General features: G+C 43.2%; 1 protein-coding gene across 2 annotated transcripts in view; it reads right to left on the bottom strand.

Moving 5' to 3' along the window:
* Nucleotides 1-6,021: 6,021 nt before the first annotated feature.
* The window catches only part of LOC121287128 (myosin regulatory light polypeptide 9), a 47,939-nt gene continuing 35,289 nt past the window's right edge, over nucleotides 6,022-18,671 (bottom strand). For both annotated transcript variants that reach the window (XM_041204693.1, XM_041204692.1), the window contains exons 2-4: nucleotides 16,603-16,803; nucleotides 15,953-16,114; nucleotides 6,022-6,630 (exon numbers count right to left, since the gene is read on the bottom strand). In XM_041204693.1, coding sequence (XP_041060627.1) covers nucleotides 6,458-6,630; nucleotides 15,953-16,114; nucleotides 16,603-16,786 — 519 coding nt within the window. In that variant the 5' untranslated portion in view covers nucleotides 16,787-16,803 and the 3' untranslated portion in view covers nucleotides 6,022-6,457. The remainder of the gene's footprint in view (nucleotides 6,631-15,952; nucleotides 16,115-16,602; nucleotides 16,804-18,671) is intronic.

The raw sequence follows: 18,671 nt of genomic DNA, 5'->3' as shown, positions 1-18,671 counted from the left end.
GGGATTCATTTAGCCAATGCCGATGCCCTAACTCACCTCCCTTTGCAAGAGAACAATGACCGTGTCCTAAATCCCCAAGAGCTTGTATTAGTGATGAATTTCCTGGGCTCCTCACTAGTTTGTGCCAGGCAGATAAGAAACTGGACGAATCGTGATCCAGTCCTGTCTCGAGTGAGAGACCAATGTTACATGGTTGGTCCCAGGAACCAGTTTCTGATGAATTGAAGCCATTTTTCAACCAAAGACATGAGATGAGCAGTCAAGGTGGTATTCTATTATGGGGTGTATGAGTAGTAGTTCCTTCACAAGGAAGGGAACCACTCAGAGTAGAGCTTCACAGTGCCCATCCAGGAATCTCAAGGTAGCACGAAATTATCTTTGGTGGTAAGGGATGGACAGCGATATTGAAAAGGTGATAAAACACTATGTCAACAGGTACAAAAGTTGCCAGTGGCAGCCCCATTACACCCATGGGAATGGCCTCGCAGACCCTGGGTGAGATTGCACATAGGTTACTTTGGAACCATGTTTCGACTGATTATAGATGCTCATTCCAAATTAGATGTTTATGAGGTAAAGTCACCAACATCAGGTGCTACTGTAGAAAAACTATGCTGAAGCTTTGCCATCCATTGATTGCCAGAGGTAATCGTCTCAGATAATGGTACTGCATTTACGAGCGCTGAATTTCAGCAATTTGTCAGCCTCAATGGTGTCAACCACTTGAAGACGGCACCGTACCATCCGTCATCTAACAGACTGGTGGAAAGAACAGTACAAACTTTTAAAGTGGGAATGAAAAAGTTAACAGGTGAATCATTGGAAACGAGACTTGCTCGTTTTCTATTTCACTACAGAGCAACCCTCCTCCACACTACGACAGCTGCAACATCTGCAGAGTTACTGATGATGCACCACCTTCAAACAAGACTAAGTCTGATACTTCCCAATTTAGAGGAGAAGGTGGAGAAAAGTCAAGGGAACCAAAAAGTGACTCATGATTTGTCTAGTTGTGAGCAACAATTTAGTGTTGGAGAAGCAGCATATGTAAGGAATTTCAGTGGAAGATCTAAGTGGTTACCTGATTAAAGTAAGCTCTGTGACCCAACCATTGGTCATGGTTGTGGAGGGCTGGATCACCCGTAAACATGTGGATTATTTAAGAGAAGATCTGCGCTACTGGGGTGGGGGCAGGAGGAGTGCGAGGGCTAAAGTCTGCGCATGCGTTGGGGAGCAGGCACTGAAATCTCCCGGAAGGCACAGAGCTGCCTCGGGGAGCTGAAGAATTGTAGAAACATAAACAAAGATTTTAAAAACGAGAGAAACATGTCCCCACAAATGACTCAATCACATGAACAGGGACATAATAAAAATGATGTCTGAAAATTTTTATATTTTATTTAATTATGGTTGGAAACCTCGTCCCACCCATGGAAGAAGTTTCACAAAAAATCCAAAGGCCGCCTGGTTGATTCGTCTGCCCACCAACCATATAGTTGGATGGGCATCAAAAAATAGGCTTCAATTAATTGATTAAGGACCGTAATAGGCCTCTTAATTTTACAGCAGGTGCACTGACCCCCGAGTGCCTGCCGACTGAAATACTGCGCAGGATGCTTGCCCGACATCATCGCACGCTATTTTATGCCCGATCGGGTTGGGTGCGTGCCTGCCCATGGGACATAAAATCCTGCCCCATGAGCTGTGTAAATGTTATAACGTCATGAGATAAATATCCTTGTAAATACTAAATGTACAGAAAAGTTAAAGGGGGAGGAATGTAGCAATTATAGTTTGAATTAATGTAGGACTATAGTTTTAAGAATAATCCTGTGTTGTAAGATCACATGATCTGTGTAAACCAATGAGATAGCAGTGCGGGGAACATCTAGGGGAGAGTTCTTTAGTTATTGAGTTTGATGCACACATGTAGTTGCTGCTGCCGTCTTGTGAATAAAGTTAAATGTGTCCACCAAGAAAAGTTGCCTGGAAAATCAACTCTACAACAATGAATAAAGAACTGACCTGACATACCTGCAGTAATATTGTAGGTTCAGCACATCTCTGCAGTTTAATACTTAATTTACCTCAGAGATAGTCCCTTTAACATTCCCTCCAGACTATACCTCAGATTCACTAAATCTTATAACCCTACATCTACACCTTGATCTTCTACCAACTCTCTCAAGTGTACGTCTATTCTTTTAGGAGTAAGTTTGCAGGATGGAATATGTGCTGCAAGTGAAGTATACCCCAGTGCATAATAAAACCGCAACATAATTTCCAGTAGACTGGAATGATTTTAATCCTGTTGGGTCAGCGGAAACTGGGTTGGTGAGCAGTTAAATCTGGTTGGAAGACCGACCCACCAACATTCTGCTCCCTTCCTGCAGTCTTTTGGTTTTGCACTTCTGATCAGTGGAGTCTATTATATACACAGATTGAGTCCCAGTGACATCATCAGGAAAAAATGCTATTTTAACCAGTGGCATAAATTGGGAAACCATTGTAGGTTTCTTGGGAAGAAGGGTTGGGATTAGAAGAGGTTATTCAACTTACTTTTTAACTTGTCTTTTGGGGCCAAAATGGGCAGGAAGCCTCCTCCGGGCCTTACAAGGGAAAAGATTAAGTCTCCTTGCCACAGGCTGCCCCCTCCATCCCAATTACCAGACCCTCGTAAAACTCCCTCCCCGCAACTTACCTGTGTACTGGAAACAGTTCCTTTTGTCCCAGCTGGCAGCCTCTTCCCCCTTGCTGCTGCTTCCTGTTGAGCACCTGAGTGAAGTTGAGTAGGTGAGGCCTGAGTTAAAACACCCAGGCCTCATGCTGTCACAATGTGTGCCACACTCCTCAGACCTGACCCCGGGTTAAATTCAGGGCATTGTACTCTGCTGTACTACCTATCCTGATGAGATTCAATAGTATTTGCTTTTATTTGAGTTGTCTTAACATTAGTGATGAGCGTACTGTTATTTTCAGCATACACACAGATGCAGGACTTTGTATTTGCACTGAGCTAGTGTGAGAGTGGAGAGAAAGGGGTGATTGAATCAAAACCATGTCATGCATTATAGATCATGTAGTATTTAGTTTCAAATTGTTCTTAGAAATTGGAGTTAATCTGAGGAATCAAATGAAAAAATTCAAAATGTTAAGTCACTCTATCCTTAACTATAGGCTCTCAATTCCTGGGGTTTCCCTCTTCCAGCTTTCTTAAAATGTACAGTAACTTGCACAATTTTCCAATCTAAAGGAACAAATCCCGAATCAAGAGAAATTTGGAAGTATTATAGTTACATAGAAACTACTTCTTTCATCCAAAGAAGGTGGAATACTGGGTCAAACTTGCTATTTCTACGAAGTTCCTGAAATCTCACTATAATATGGACTTTCTGAGGCTGTGGGAAAGCTTATGTTTTAGCAATCAAACTTGCAACTAGAAAATTGACTACCATCTGTCCTGTGCAACAGAAGACTTTATTCATAACTTTAAACATGGACCATACTCGTATGAAAACTTCTGGAACTACCTTTATTTACTTAAAAAGGGACACTGATGAATCATTAAAATGGCTCCCAATGGAGTCAGGTGACTTTTGTAACTTCAACACAGACTCTTCTGGAATGTTCCGAATTGAATCATACTGGGTGGGGGTCTCTCCCTTTAATGTACATGTCTAAACAGTCATCCTTTGTGGGAGTCACACCTGCCGTTGTTGAAGCTTACCCCAAAATGCAAAGTTAATGGACTCCTAGGTTCAGACTTTTGCTCCCGCGTCAGGTGCGCAGACATGGGAGAATTACTGGCTCTGCAAACCTGACCTTTTAAAAATGGCTGCTCACAGTTGGGATTTTTGTTCCGGGGAAGGAAGGGGGATTGGTGAGGAAGGGGAGCGAAGGCTGCCGAGAGTAGAGGTGGGCTGGGCGGAAGGCCTGCCTATGTGCTCAGCTACATTTAATCATTAAAAATAGCTTAACCAAAATAAAGTTCTCAAACCCGCCCCACATATGCCCATGTCACCTCATGCCCCTCTACCCACCCCACATCCCCATGGTTTTTTATAGCCCCATGTCAACTTGGTGCCAATCCATGCCCCTCACTCACCCCCTTTGCCCTTACCTCTTCCATGCCAACTCTGAGCATCCTTTGACAGCTTCAACAGTACTAATGAGTTACTGCACTTCTTACGCACAATCATGTTTATTTTTAACAATCCCAAAGGGTGCTTTACCTCTCCTAAAGGTGTGCTGGGACCATATCCAAGGGGGTAACCTGGCTATCCAAATGAATCCACCAAGTTCATACCTGCTTTTACCTGTTCTAATCTGCACACTTCAGGTTTCACACTCTTGACCTAGAAAAACCCACTTCAGTGGAGGCAGCTGATAATGTAAATGGGCAGCTGCCTTTGTAAACTGTGCACCCCGTGAACCCTGGTCCAGCTCCATTACCAGCCCTGTGAAAATAGGAAATGCCATGTTCAGGGTTGGGACTTAGAATTCCTGGCTATTTCCAGGATTTTTGCCATGACAGAAAGCATCTCCATTGTGGCGAAAACAGTGGATGTGGCTGAAAATCAAGTCCCGCCCCCAAAAACAAATTCCCATTTTCATGGAGACGGGTCATGTTTCGGGCAAGCGCTCTGCGTGCGGGTGTGCACGTGTGTGAATAATACTCTTTGTTTAAACCCATGAGTCTGCTTCTGGTACCTTTTAAATTGACCACCAATGGGGGTTTAGCAATACCCATCTATCTTCTCAAAAATAGTGGACAGAAGGGCAGGAACTATGCTTTCAGTTTATCTCTCCTCCCCTATCTGTAACATATCCCTTCTGTTGGGTCCATATGACATAAAAGGAAATCCATTCTTTTGCCATGTTTTAAAAAAGGACTTTCTGCTGAATCAAAAAAGATGTCTGCTACAAGATATCTGACCGCAGGGCTGGCCCTTTGTTCTGGGAGCTACGACCAGGAGTTATAAAAGAATTCCCCTCTCAGCCTGTGAAATCGCACATCTCATTGTACAGGCCCCTTGTAATCAGCAAAAGCAGAGGAAGTGCAGACAAACTGATTTCCCAACCTGAACTATCACAGAAGAGAGATTAAAACTTATGCTTGCAGAACTGTTAACTACTATCTCACACCTAGGATTGTCCAGCTCCATTTCAAAAGGGGACCATTGAGGGATCAATCTAATTTGGGCCAGAAGCACAGAAACTGATTGTTAAGCTGCAATTAACAATTAGTGGGCACATGACCCAGGCCTCTGGCCTTTTGGACAGTTTTAACATGACAGCTTTGGCCTCACAGGAAGACTGATGTTTTAACATAAACGAGATAGGACTCCAGCTGCCCGGCTGAGCAAGCAGCTGGTTACCATCTCTCAACTCCATGGAACCTGCTTGATGTTAAATGTCTCTGATCAATGCCTGCCAGGTGGTCTAAGCATAGAATGCCAATTGTGCTGCAGTGTTATTCGTTTCAAGGATTTTTGTGTTGTTATCTCCAACCAGAAACTCATTGGTACTGAACTCCGGTACAAAAGAAACACCCTGTGGCCTTTAGACTTCTCGGACTCTGGAAATCGCATGAACTAATGTTCATTTCTGTAGTTCATGTACTGTTTCTATCCATAGTTTTAAAACACTTTTTTTTCTCTCTCTATTCCCCACCCTTCAACTACTGTGTGCACACATGTGTGTAGTGGAGTGGGAAGTTGCAAACACTTCTCCCCTGGGTTAACCTTCTGAGTTAATCATAACACTAGTTTGCTGCGGGTTATTGGTAAACTGAAATAGAATTTGCCTGTAACACTTGTCTGTTTTTAATATAATTCTGCTTCATATGGGAATACTGGTTTTGAGACCAGCTATTCAGAGGAATATATGGGAAGGCCCAAATAACGCAAGGTCTCAGCAAATATTAGATGTAGGTAACACCTTAACAAAAAGATAATTAAATGGATCCATTCCTGACCAACCCATTGTGAAATGCATAATTACAGAATACGGAGCCACTTCAAGTGTAATGGGGCTTTTATTTAGTCACATAATACTCAGAAAAAATACGAAGTTCCATAAGCAAATCCTGCTGTAGATACCATCATTCTCGTGCTCCTGCTTTTCACTATAAAATATTTGCATTTAGCTCTTTTTACTCTATCGCTTTGCAGGAGTTTCAATTATTATTGTTCATGACAGAGTAATCAATTTCAATGCAATGTATATGTAAAGTTAATGGAATGTTTAACATCTTTTTGGATTGTTTTCATCCTATTTGAAGTGCCACATTTTCCAACATTCTTACAATGTGATGCTAGCCTATACTAATTTAAAACTTCGTATAAAACAGTGGGAATCAAAGTTGCTGCTTAGAGTAAATGAATCGCATCAGTGGCGAGTGGTGTGCGCTGTAAATGACCTGTTGCGAAATTAGAAGCAGATACAATATGCAATTTTAATCGTCCTTATCCTTGGCACCATGCTTCAGAATGCGGGTGAATTCCACATAGTTGAAATTGCTTTTCTTGTCAATCGGTGCTTCTCGGAAAAGTTCATCAACTTCCTCATCTGTGAACCTGTCTCCCATAGTGGTCAGCAGCTCACGGAGGTGGTCCTCATGGATGAAACCTATAGAAAATTGAACTTGTTATATATTGTAGTTTTATTATTCAACTTTTGGATGTCTCATTATACTTAATTACAGAAAAATATTTTGTTTGCTTCAGTTTGAAAAAACCTAGTCTCAATTCAATAATGTGGGGGGAGATGGTGGCACTAGTAACCCAGAGGCCTAGGCTAAAGCTCTGGGGACATGGGTTCAAATCCCACCATGGCAGCTGGTGAAATTTAAATTCAACTGAAATCTAGTCTCAGTAATAGTGACCATGAAACTATCATCGATTGTCATAAAAACCCAGCTGGCTCACTTGATGTCCTTTATGAAAGGAAAGCTACCATCCTTACCTGGTCTGGCCTACATGTGACTCCAGACCTATAGCAATGTAGTTGATTCTTAATTGCCCTCTGAAAATGCCTAGCAAGTCACTCAGTTCAAGGGCAATAAGAGATGGACAACAAATGCTGGCCTTGCCAGCGACTTCCACATCCCATCAAAGAATAAAAAAATCTCCAAGTTCAGAGAGTGTTGCGGCATAGCATTAGATCATGTCTAATGCAGCAAACAGGTTACTGCAATGCAGGCACCTGTTAAATCTTCAGGCCACACAATCAAGTAAAAGTAGGTTTTGAAAAGGTGTAAATTTTGGATCATTGCACACATGCTTTACTCACAATAGCAGAAAAAGGGAGAGAGAGAGAGATCTACAAAATCCCCTAAATGACAATTTATTTTCCTCCCTTCTCTTGGCCAATTTTCCTGTTTTCAGTTCTTTCCCATGGAGTCCTTGTTTTAGTAAAGTTCTGCAGGTACCTTGTTCCGATGACCCTTATTCTTGTGCGATTCTTTGTAGTGTCAATAGGTTAATCAGCTGTGAAGGGTATTATAGCTGAGGCCGCAATCCTCTCATCACCATTTCCTCTCACCAATCCACATGGTGCCCTTCCACCAAATGATGGCAGGTAATAACAGTACCGGGCAATTTCTTCCTTTTCCTAATTCAGACTAATTGAAGCTAATTGTAACTTCCTTATTGCCTTTCTAGCATAGATAAGATCAGTTAGCAGAGTGGAAATCAAACTTCAGATCTTCTTGCTCCATATGACTTAGCTGTTCGATTCATAAACTCACTGAACCATTGGGATAGCAATCAAATTAACAATTTATCTGGGCAAATATTTTTTCTCCAAGAATAAATTAAAATATCATATTATGGATACTGCTTTGTCTAAATTAGTCTAACTATGAATAGAAGTTACTACAGGTACAATCCAGTACCCTTGGGACCGAGACCGTAGCAGATTTTGGATTTTCCACGTCCAACCTGGCATGTCATTTAAAGTAACCTATTTTTTAAATCATGCAATAGGTTCACTCACTTAGTTCAATATACCGGGTTTACTTTCCAAAACAGTTCCTCTGACATGTCTTCCTTCTTCCTTAACCGAGGTTTTCCACCCATGGTGGTTGACAGGGCCCTCAACCGTGTCCGGCCCATCTCCCGCGCATCCACCCTCACACCTTTCTCTCCCTCCCAGAACCATGATAGGGTCCTCCTTGCCCTCACTTATCACCTCACCAGCCTCCGCATTCAAAGGATCATCCTCCGCCATTTCCGCCAACTCCAGCATGATGCCACCACCAAACACATCTTCCCTTCACCACCTCACCCAACCACCCCCCACCCCCCAGCCCCGCCGGCATTCCATAGGGACCGTTCCCTCTGGGACACCCTGGTCCACTCCTCCGTCACCCCCTACACCTCAACCCCCTCCCACAGCACCTACCCACGCAACCGCAGAAGGTGCAACACCCATCCCTTTACTTCCCCTCTCCTCACTGTGCAAGGGCACCAAACACTCCTTTCAAGTGAAGCAGCATTTCACTTGCACTTTCTTTAATATAGTCTGTTGCATTCTCTGCTTCCAATGCGGCCTTCACCACATTGGAGAGACCAAATGCAGATTGGGGTGACCGCTTTGCGGAACACCTTCTTTCTGTCCACAAGCATGACCCAGACCTCCCTGTCACTTGTCATTTCAACACACCACCCTGCTCTCATGTCCACATGTCCATCCTTGGCCTGCTGCAATGTACCAGTGAAGCTCAATGCAAACTGGAGGAACATCACCTCATCTTCCGACTAGGCACTTTACAGCCTTCCGGACTTAACACTGAGTTCAACAACTTCAGATCATGAACTCTCTCCTCCATCCCCACCCCCTTTCCGATCCCCTTTTTTCTAATAATTTATATACTTTTTAAACATATTTTTCTTTTCCCGCCTATTCACGTTTTAGCCTATTTCATTCCCTTCCCCCTACCCCACCCCCACTAGGGCCATCTGTCACTTGCTCATCCTGCTTTCTACCCTTAATGTTACCATTAGCACATCCTTTACCTAATATCGTCACCATCAACACCCCTTTGTCCTTTTGTCTATGACATTTTTGGCAATCTCTTCTTTGCCTCCACCTATCACTGGCCCTCTATCCAGCTCTACCTGCCCCACCCCCCCTTAAACAGCTTATATTTCACCTCATTTCTATTTTTCTTTGGTTCTGATGAAGAGTCATACGGACTCGAAACGTTAACTGTCTTCCTCTCTGCAGATGCTGTCAGGCCTGCTGAGTTTTTCCAGCTATTTTTATTTTTGTTTCAGATTTCCAGCATCTGCAATATTTTGCTTTTAGCAGGTTAACATCCAGTTTCCCTGCAATATTAGTCTTCAGTTAACAGTTTGTGTCTGGCTTTTTACATTTGAGAGCATGTTGCCAATCAGAATCAGAGGGAGTAAGCAATGATGAGCTAGAACTGATCCAGAGTAGGGCTCAACCTGCACTGTGCCTGACCAGTGCACCATCTCAAAAATGTCCAGTTATTCAAATCGCTTTATTAATTATTTTCTTTGTGGACATTCACCTGGGCAAGCATTTTTCCAAGCAGACGTAAACCAATGTGCAATGGTTCAAACAGTCAAGTTCTGTACTACAAAAACATCTGATTTTTGGACACTGTCGGTTTTTAGGTAGCTGAATTTGAAGTACCACATGTAGTAACATGCTGCCAAAAAGAAAATGGTCCTTTTCTATATTATAACAGTGAACACACTTCAAAAACGTATTTCTTTGGCTGTAAAATGATTTGAGATACTTTAGCCTTGTGGTGGGCACCATATAAATGCAAGTTCTTTATTTCATATCAATTGAAACAATTTTTCTATTAATACTCCCTCCTTGTATCAGATGAGCAGTCTGCACTCCTCAGCTGTATAAATACACCAATCCCTTTTCAGGTCTGATGGTGTGTCCATATTTCTGTGCTTATGAATACATTGTTCCCTTTACTTCTTCCTCCATGTGAGTGTGATTCACATCTGTATTGTACAATGCTTCTTCCTATTGAACATTACCTCAACTGGCAATACAAAGCAACAGTAGAACTAGGTGATGCATATTTAGTTGTACAGAAAAACAAGAGGCTGTACTGCTTTCACTCAATCATGTTTAGGTAGAAGTACATAACAGGCTGAATAGCACAGCACTTGCGATCGACCGCATAATCTTTGTGGTCACACAGTCCCGTCTTCACATTGACGGTACTTTGTGTTGTGTGGAACTACCACCATGCTAAACGGGATAGATTTCAAACAGATCTCGCAACTCAAAAGTGGGCATTCATGAGGTACTGTGGGCCATCAGCAGCAGCAGAACTGTATTCAACCATAATCTGTAACCTCATGGCCTGGCACATATTCCCCCACTATACCATTAACATCAAGTCAGGAGATCAATCCTGGTTCAATGTAACTTGCAGGAAGGAATGCCAGGAGCATCACTACGCATACCTAAAATTGAATGTCAATCTGGTGACGTTAAAACACAGGGCTACTTGCATGTCAAACAGCAAAAGCAGCAAGCAATGTACAAAGCTAAGAAATCCCATAACCAATGGATCAATTCTTTGCAGTCCTATCACATCTAGTTCTGAATGGTGGTGGACAATTAAACAGCTCACTGGAGGAGCAGTATCCACAAATATCCCTATCCTCAATGATGGGGGAGCCCAACCCATCTATGCAAAAGACAACACTGAAGCATTTGCAACTATCTTCAGCCAGAAGTGCCAAGTGAATGATACATCTCGGCCTCCTCTTGAAGTTCCCAGATGCCTGTCTTCAGCCAATTCAATTTACTCCACTTCATAACAAGAAACTGCTGAAGGCACTACGTACTACAAAGGTTATGGCCCTGACAAAATTTTTGCAATAGTACTGAAGGCTTGTGCTTCAGAACTCGCCACACTTCTAGCCAAGCTTCTAGTACAGCTACAACACTGGCATCTATCTGGCAATGTTGAAAATTGCCCAGGTAAGTTCCGTATAAAAAAGCAGGACAAATCCAACACAGCCAATTACCACCCCATCAGTCTACTCTCGATCATCAGCAAATTGATAAAAAGTGTCATTGACAATGTTATCAAGCAGCACTTACTCGACAATAACTTGTTCACTGATGCTCAGTTTGGGTTCTGCCAGGGTCACCTGGCTCCTGACCTCATTAGAGCTTTGGTCCAAACATGGACAAAATAGCTGATTTCAAGTGTTGAGGCGAGTGTGACTGCCCTTGACATCAAGGCAACATTTGACCGACTGTGGCATAAAGGAGCCCTAGCAAAACTAGAGCCAGTGGGAATCAGGAAAATTTCACCAATAGTTGGGATCATACCCAGCACAAAGGAAGATGGTTGTGGTTGTTGGAGGTCAATCATCTCAGTCCCAGGACATGGCTGCAGGAATCCCTCAGTCATATCCTAGGCCCAACCATCTTCAGCTGCTTCATCAACGACCTTCCCTCCATCATAAGATCAGAAGGCAGTGGCAAAGTGGTACTGTCACTGGACTGGTAATCCAGAGACCTAGTGTAATGCTCTGGAGGACCCAGGTTCAAATCTCACCACAGTAGATGGTGGAATTTGAATCCAATAAAAATCTGAAATTAAAAGTCTAATGATGGTCATAAAAACCATTGCTGATTGTCAGATAAACCCATTTGGTTCACTAATGCCGTCCTTACCTGGTCTGGCCTACATGTGACTGCAGACCCACAGCAATGTGGTTGACTCTTAACTGCCCTCTGAAATGGCCTAGCAAGCCACTCAGTTTTATCAAACCACTAAAAAGTCTATAAGGAATGAAATCAGATGGAAAACTCTGCAAAGTCCTCCTTATTAACATCTGGGGTTCAGCACCAAAATTGGCTGAGAGAGAGAGCTGTCTCAGACTAGTCAAGCAACCATCCCTGGGAATGTCCTGTCCCACCGGCAGGACAGAGCCAGCAGAGGTGGCGGCACAGTGGTATCCTGTTAGGAGGGAGTTGTCTTGGGAGTCCTCAACATTGACTCCAGACCACATAAATTCTCATGGCATCAGGTCAAACATGAGAAAGGAAACCTCCTGCTAATTACCACATACCATTCCCCCTCAGCTGGTGAATCAGTGCTCCTCCATATTGAACACCACTTGGAGGAAGCACGAAGGATGGCAAGGGTGCAGAATGTACTCTGGGTGGTGGACTTGATAGTCTATCGCCAAGGGTGGTTCGGTAGCACCAGCACAGACTGATCTGGCTGAGTCCTAAATGAAAGATGCTAGACTGGGTCTGTGGCAGGTGGTGAGGGAACCACCTCGTCCTCACCAATCCAACTGTCACAGATGCATTTGTCCATGACAGTATCGGTGGAAGTGACCACGACACGTTCCTTGTGGAGATGAAGCCCCGTCTTCACAACGAGGATACCCCTCCATCGTGTTGTGTGGCGCTGCCACTGTGCTAAATGGGATAGATTTCAAACAGATCTAGTAACTCAAAAAACTGAGCATTCATGAGGCGCTGTCGGTCATCAGCAGAATTGTACTTGGCTACAATCTGTAACCTCATGGCCAGGCATACCTAAAAATGAGGTGTCAACCTGGTGAAGCTACAACACAGGACCATTTGTATACCAAACAGCATAAGCAGCAAGTGATAGACAGAGCTTTGGGATTCCACAACCAACGGATCAGATCTAAGCTCTGCAGTCCTACCACATCCAGTTGTGAATGGTGGTGGACAATTAAATAATCCACCAGAGTAGAAGGCTCCACAAATATCCCCATCCTCAATGATGGGGGAGCCCTGCACAGTTCAAAAGACAAGGCTGAAACATTTGCAACCATCTTCAGCCAGAAGTGCCAAGTGAATGATCTACCTCGGCCTCCTCCAGAGGTCCCTGGAATCATAGATGCTAGCATTCAGCCAGTTTGATTCACTCCACAGGATATCAAGAAACAGATGAAGGCACTGGATACTGTAAAGGCTATGGGCCCTGACAACATTCCAACAACAGTACTGAAGACTTGTGCTCCAGGATAACTGGGGTCAATGGGAATCAGGGGAAAGCTCTCCACTGGTTGGAGCCATACCTAGCACAAAGGAAGATGGTTGTGATTGTTGGAAGTCAATCATTCCAGTTCCAGGACATCACTACAGGAGTTCCTCAGGGTAGCGTCCTAGTCCCAATCATTTTCAGCTGCTTCATCAATGACCTTCATACCATCATAAGGTCATAAGTGGGAATGTTCACTGATGATTGCACAATGTTCAGCACCATTTGCAATGACTCAGATACTGAAGCAGTTCACCACTGCCTTCTCAAAGGCAATTAGCGATGGGTAATAAATGCAGGCCTAGCCAGTGACGCTCACATCACATGAACAGATATAAAAAAAAATGTTCAGCATCATTCACGACAACTCAGATACTGAAGGAGTCCTTGTCCATATGCAGCAAGACCTGGGCAATATTCAGGCTCGGGCCGATAAATGGCAAGTAACATTTGTGCTACACAATTTCCAAGCAATGGCCATCTCTGACAGGAAATAATCTAACCATCTCCCCTTGATATTCAATGGCATTACTATTTCTGAATTCCCCACTATCAACATCCTGGGTGGGGTGGGGTGGGGGTTACCATTGACCAGAAATGGAACTGGACCAGCCATATAAATACTGTTGTTACAAGAGCTTGATTGGCATCCCATCTACCACCTTCAACATCCACTCCCTCCATCACCAACACACATGCACTGCAGCAACTCACCATGGCTCCTCGGACAGTACCTTCCAAACCCATGAGCTCTACCACCTAGGAGGACCAGAGCAGCAGATGCATGGGACACCGCCACCTGCGAGTTCTCCTCCAAGCCACACACTATTATGACTTGGAACTGTATTGCCATTCCTTCACCGTCACTGGGTCAAAATCCTTGAACTCCCTCCCTGACTGTGACACCCACAACCCGCGAAAGAATTTAAAAGTGCAAGTATGGGGATACACCACTGCTGTTTTATAATATCCAAACCATTACAATTTTTAAATTGGAAAAGTCTGAAAAATTGGATGATAGCAACACTTTCACAAAATAGCTTTGTTTTATTCATTTATATTCAGCAAGTGGTTTTCAATTATTTGTTCATGGAGGATTCCCGAATATGTTAACACCCTCCAAAGAATCCCACGCAAATATTAAGATAAACTTTCCGATGATGATATGCGTGCTATCCAATATAAAAACAAAGTGCTATGATTGCTGAAGAAAATGTTTGTAAACAATGACCTCCGTGATAGGTTAAATAATGTCAGATAGAAATTTGGCGATCTCCCATTGAGTCCAGGGATCCCATGTCATACATTTTTTGTTCTGATAAAAAGCATTAGAAGTAGGGTCAGCAACAGTGTATTAGTAATTCTAAGTTTTCTGAACAATTCAGTTAATCTATGTAATTTGTGAATCCAGGACTGTAGTTCAGGAGGCTTACATATATAACTAGGTCACAAAGGATACCAAATAGAGTTAATTTACTGTAACATTGCAGGTTTAATTCAATAGGTCCTCAGTGAATCTCCACTGTGCAGCTATTCAAAAAAGTAACTTGATTGCCAGTTAAAGGCCACAGTAAACATGGCTTCCAAACATTTTAACTAGTAAGGTATTATTTTTAAACCATTTCAAACAGGAATTGTGTAGGCCCTGATATTTGCCTGGAGGCTGAGAAAGGGCAAGGGGTGTGAAGGCCCTGCTGAACTCGTTGCAGGACCTGATTGTCGTTTCTTCTTCTGTTTCATCTGGCATCCAGCTAAGTTAACAACCTGGCCGGTGGATGGACTCACTCTTGGGAACGGTTGCTGGAAACTGGAAAGGGGCAATGTTTGCAATTTGGTCTGGAGGTATGTCGTAAACAGGGTATTGGAGGGAGGAGGTTGCCAAACAGAGTTTGGGATGGGAAGTGGTCAGCAAATGGGGCTCCTGCCCTTCCTGGCCCCCAAGGAATGCTGGAAAATGCTATGACCATGTGGAACTGCAGCTCCCAATTTCGTTTTGTTGTGGGGTTTCTCAACCCCTGAGAAACCTGTGTAGCAGCAGTGAATTTTACATTGGATTCCCAAATGCACTGTGGCAGCCTAATTTAAAAATGCTAGTAAGGAGTCCTGCCTTTCCACGTGGGACATGAGGGTACCCAATAATCGCTATCATAATAAAGTCAGGGGACACATGCACAGCGTGTTGGCCATGCACTTTCCCATATTTAAGCCTTTAACTGCATCTCCGACCCCCTCTCATCTGCATTGGGGTGATTAATATCAAGGGCATAGTTTCCAATGGGAACTTTCCAGCATTTGATCATCATTGTAATCAGACATAGCTGCTACATCATACATACACCTCTTATTCACATGAGGGAGCAGAACTTAGGGATGCAATTAATTAGAGTATTCTCAAACTGGGATGAATAACTAAACAGCTTTTAAAATGGTGACAGTTATTCCTAAACCTACACATTATTATGGGTCAAAATCCTGGAACTCCTACCCTAACTGCATTGGGGGTGGACCTACACCACATGGACTGCAGCGGTTCAAGGTGGCAGCTCACCACCACCTTGTCGAGGACAATTAGGGATGGGCAATAAATGCTGGCCCAGCCAGCGAAGCCCACATCCCACAAATAAATAAGTTGCAGTTTTGCAGAACCTGGGCAATTTCTGGTATTAGCTAAGCTTGAAAAGCAGAGAATTTAGCAAATATCATAATGTAATATGAGTAAGATGTTATACAGCTGAACTGACTTAAAATACAACATGAAAATTAATCAAATTGTGTACAATCTGCTGTCAGTCCAGTGATGTTTACTAATCCAAATCTGCTAGAACTGCTGGCAGCACCGGGCTTCTTTTTCTTTATACTTTTAGGATAGATTCTGGAGATTACTGCCTCTTATTCAAAGCTGTTTACCTGTTCCTTCTTCATCAAAGCAAGCAAAAGCATTTCGAATGACATCTTCTGGATCTGTGCCATTTAGTTTCTCACCAAACATGGTCAGGAACATGGTGAAGTTAATGGGACCAGGAGCTTCATTCATCATTCCTTCTAGGTACTCATCTGTAGGGTTCTTTCCTGTTAACAAGGGTTCAAAGTTGAAAGTGAGCTGCCTGCATTGTTTCATAGAATGTCCTGTACAGCGGAGAGTAGCTGATTATGTAGTGACTGAGTCATTCTTAAGAGGCTTTGCAGCATTAAAGGCGAAAAATATGCAGCTTAATGTAGCAAAACAGTTTTTTATAAGCATCTTTTAAAAAAATTAACACTAACATTTGAGGAAACAATATATTTGTGTCATGTGATTGTATGTTATTAGGTGGTTGTGACTGACACCAAAATAAACACAATTGACCTTTTCATTTGACAACTATTTTATACCAATGAGCTCTTGATAATGTGTGTTGTACAAACAAGTATAAGCAGGTTTTTAAACAATTAGTTATATTTTATGCTCGTAATTTGGAGTTGGGGAACCTAAAGGCCTTTTATTTTAAGTTCTAGTATGAAAAAATGGACTAGTAAAAGGTAGGCCATAATTCCCATGGAAGTGCTGTACACCTTACCGAGAGAAGCCAACATGTCATGCAGATCTTCCTTGTCAATGAAGCCATCACGGTTTTGGTCTATCATGTTGAAAGCCTCTTTGAACTCCTGGATCTGAGACTGATCAAACATTGCGAACACATTGGAAGTTGCACGCTGAGGGCGCTTCTTTGCGGTCTTTGCCTTTGCTCTTTTGCTGGACATGTTGATGTCTTAGTGACCTAAATAAAGAGGGCACAAGTTAAAAGCTTTATTTTATGCACCACAAGTAGTAGACAGGCTTCAAGACATGTCTGATTCATGTTTTAGTAAGTCTGGGCCCATCTGACTGGTAGAAGAGAGCTGATTTGTGAATGCCATCAAGTCACTGAACCCTGAAAGAAGTTAAACATGCCCATATCTTTTTCAGCACAAAAACAGAATTACCTGGAAAAACTCAGCAGGTCTGGCAGCATCGGCGGAGAAGAAAAGAGTTGACGTTTCGAGTCCTCATGACCCTTCGACAGAACTCTAGTTCTGTCGAAGGGTCATGAGGACTCGAAACGTCAACTCTTTTCTTCTCCGCCGATGCTGCCAGACCTGCTGAGTCTTTCCAGGTAATTCTGTTTTTGTTTTGGATTTCCAGCATCCGCAGTTTTTTTGTTTTTATCTTTTTCAGCACAGTTCCTTAGAAGGTAATTACTGGGATTAATCCCTTAATTAGGGAAATGCTCCAAAACTCACAACATGGATTAGGTGAAATTTGCTATATTAAAATCAGGGTATTGCAAAATCCATAAATAGCTTTTCATTTCCCTCAGAAAGTAAAGATTTTGCTGAAGGTAGTGAAGCTGTTTCATTTTAGATTGATTGTTAAACTCTTAAGTTATCAGAGGGATGTTCGCTTTTAAAATCAAACCCCTTTTTGCAGCTAAGTCAGTCACTAATTGATTTTGGAAAACTGAACGTATGAAAAAATTTTTGAAGCCAGAGCGTAATTCTTGTAAAAAAAAACTTTTGTTCTCATCTTTGTTCCAGCTTTACTGAAGTGTAGATACATGATTCCGATCAAAAGGTTAATTTATTTTCTGGCATTTAATTAGCATAGGGCAGAATTGTACCAGATTTGCACTGAGTGCGGTAGCAGGTACAAAAAAGGACGTTTTATCTGGCGGCCGTAATGGTGGCTTTTTGCGCCACACTGTCCCAGTCCCGGCAAGTCCCGCCTCATTAATAATGCATTCCCGGGAAACACGCCGGATTGCTGGCGGGGCAGCCTCTGATTTGCCTGCCCCACCATCACCTCAGGCCTTCAGTAATCCAAGTGCCATATTTAAAGGGCATCGCTGCATAGAGCTAATTCTCTCTAAGGCATCAGAAGCTGCTGGCAAGCCATGACTGCCAAAGGGAGGAAACACGCTGCCCCAAATTTAGCGACTCCTCCCTCGGGCACCAACTAGATGCTGTGGAGGTCTGCCATGACGTATTCTATCCCCACGCTGGGCAAAGACCTGCAAGCAAGGTTACCAATCCAGCAGGGGAGGCGGTCGTAGCAGTGGTCAGTGACAATACCGTGCAAAAGAGGACAGCCACTGTGCCGAAAGAGGATGAATGATCCCTTCCATTCCACCAGGGTAAGTCACTCCTCTCATCACTCTCAACTCTCACACCCTCAAATCACAATTACACAGGGATCTTATTCACTGCCAGTTCAAGGGACATCACCATTCACACACACACACACACACACACACACACACACACACACACACACACACACACACACACACACACACACACACACACACACACACACACACACACACACACACACACACACACACACACACACACACACACACACACACACACACACACACACACACACACACACACACACACACACACACACACACACACACACACACACACACACACACACACACACACACACACACACACACACACACACACACACACACACACACACACACACACACACACACACACCTTCATCTACCCTGGGGATTGCATCGTCATCCCATCCATGGTACCAGTTGCCATCCACACATGCCAGGCACTCATCATCTGGCCTGGCAGGTGTCCTGCT

This window comes from Carcharodon carcharias, chromosome 14, assembly GCF_017639515.1.
Source record: "Carcharodon carcharias isolate sCarCar2 chromosome 14, sCarCar2.pri, whole genome shotgun sequence".
Classification (NCBI taxonomy): domain Eukaryota; kingdom Metazoa; phylum Chordata; class Chondrichthyes; order Lamniformes; family Lamnidae; genus Carcharodon; species Carcharodon carcharias.
This window is presented reverse-complemented; position numbering and strand designations above follow the sequence as displayed.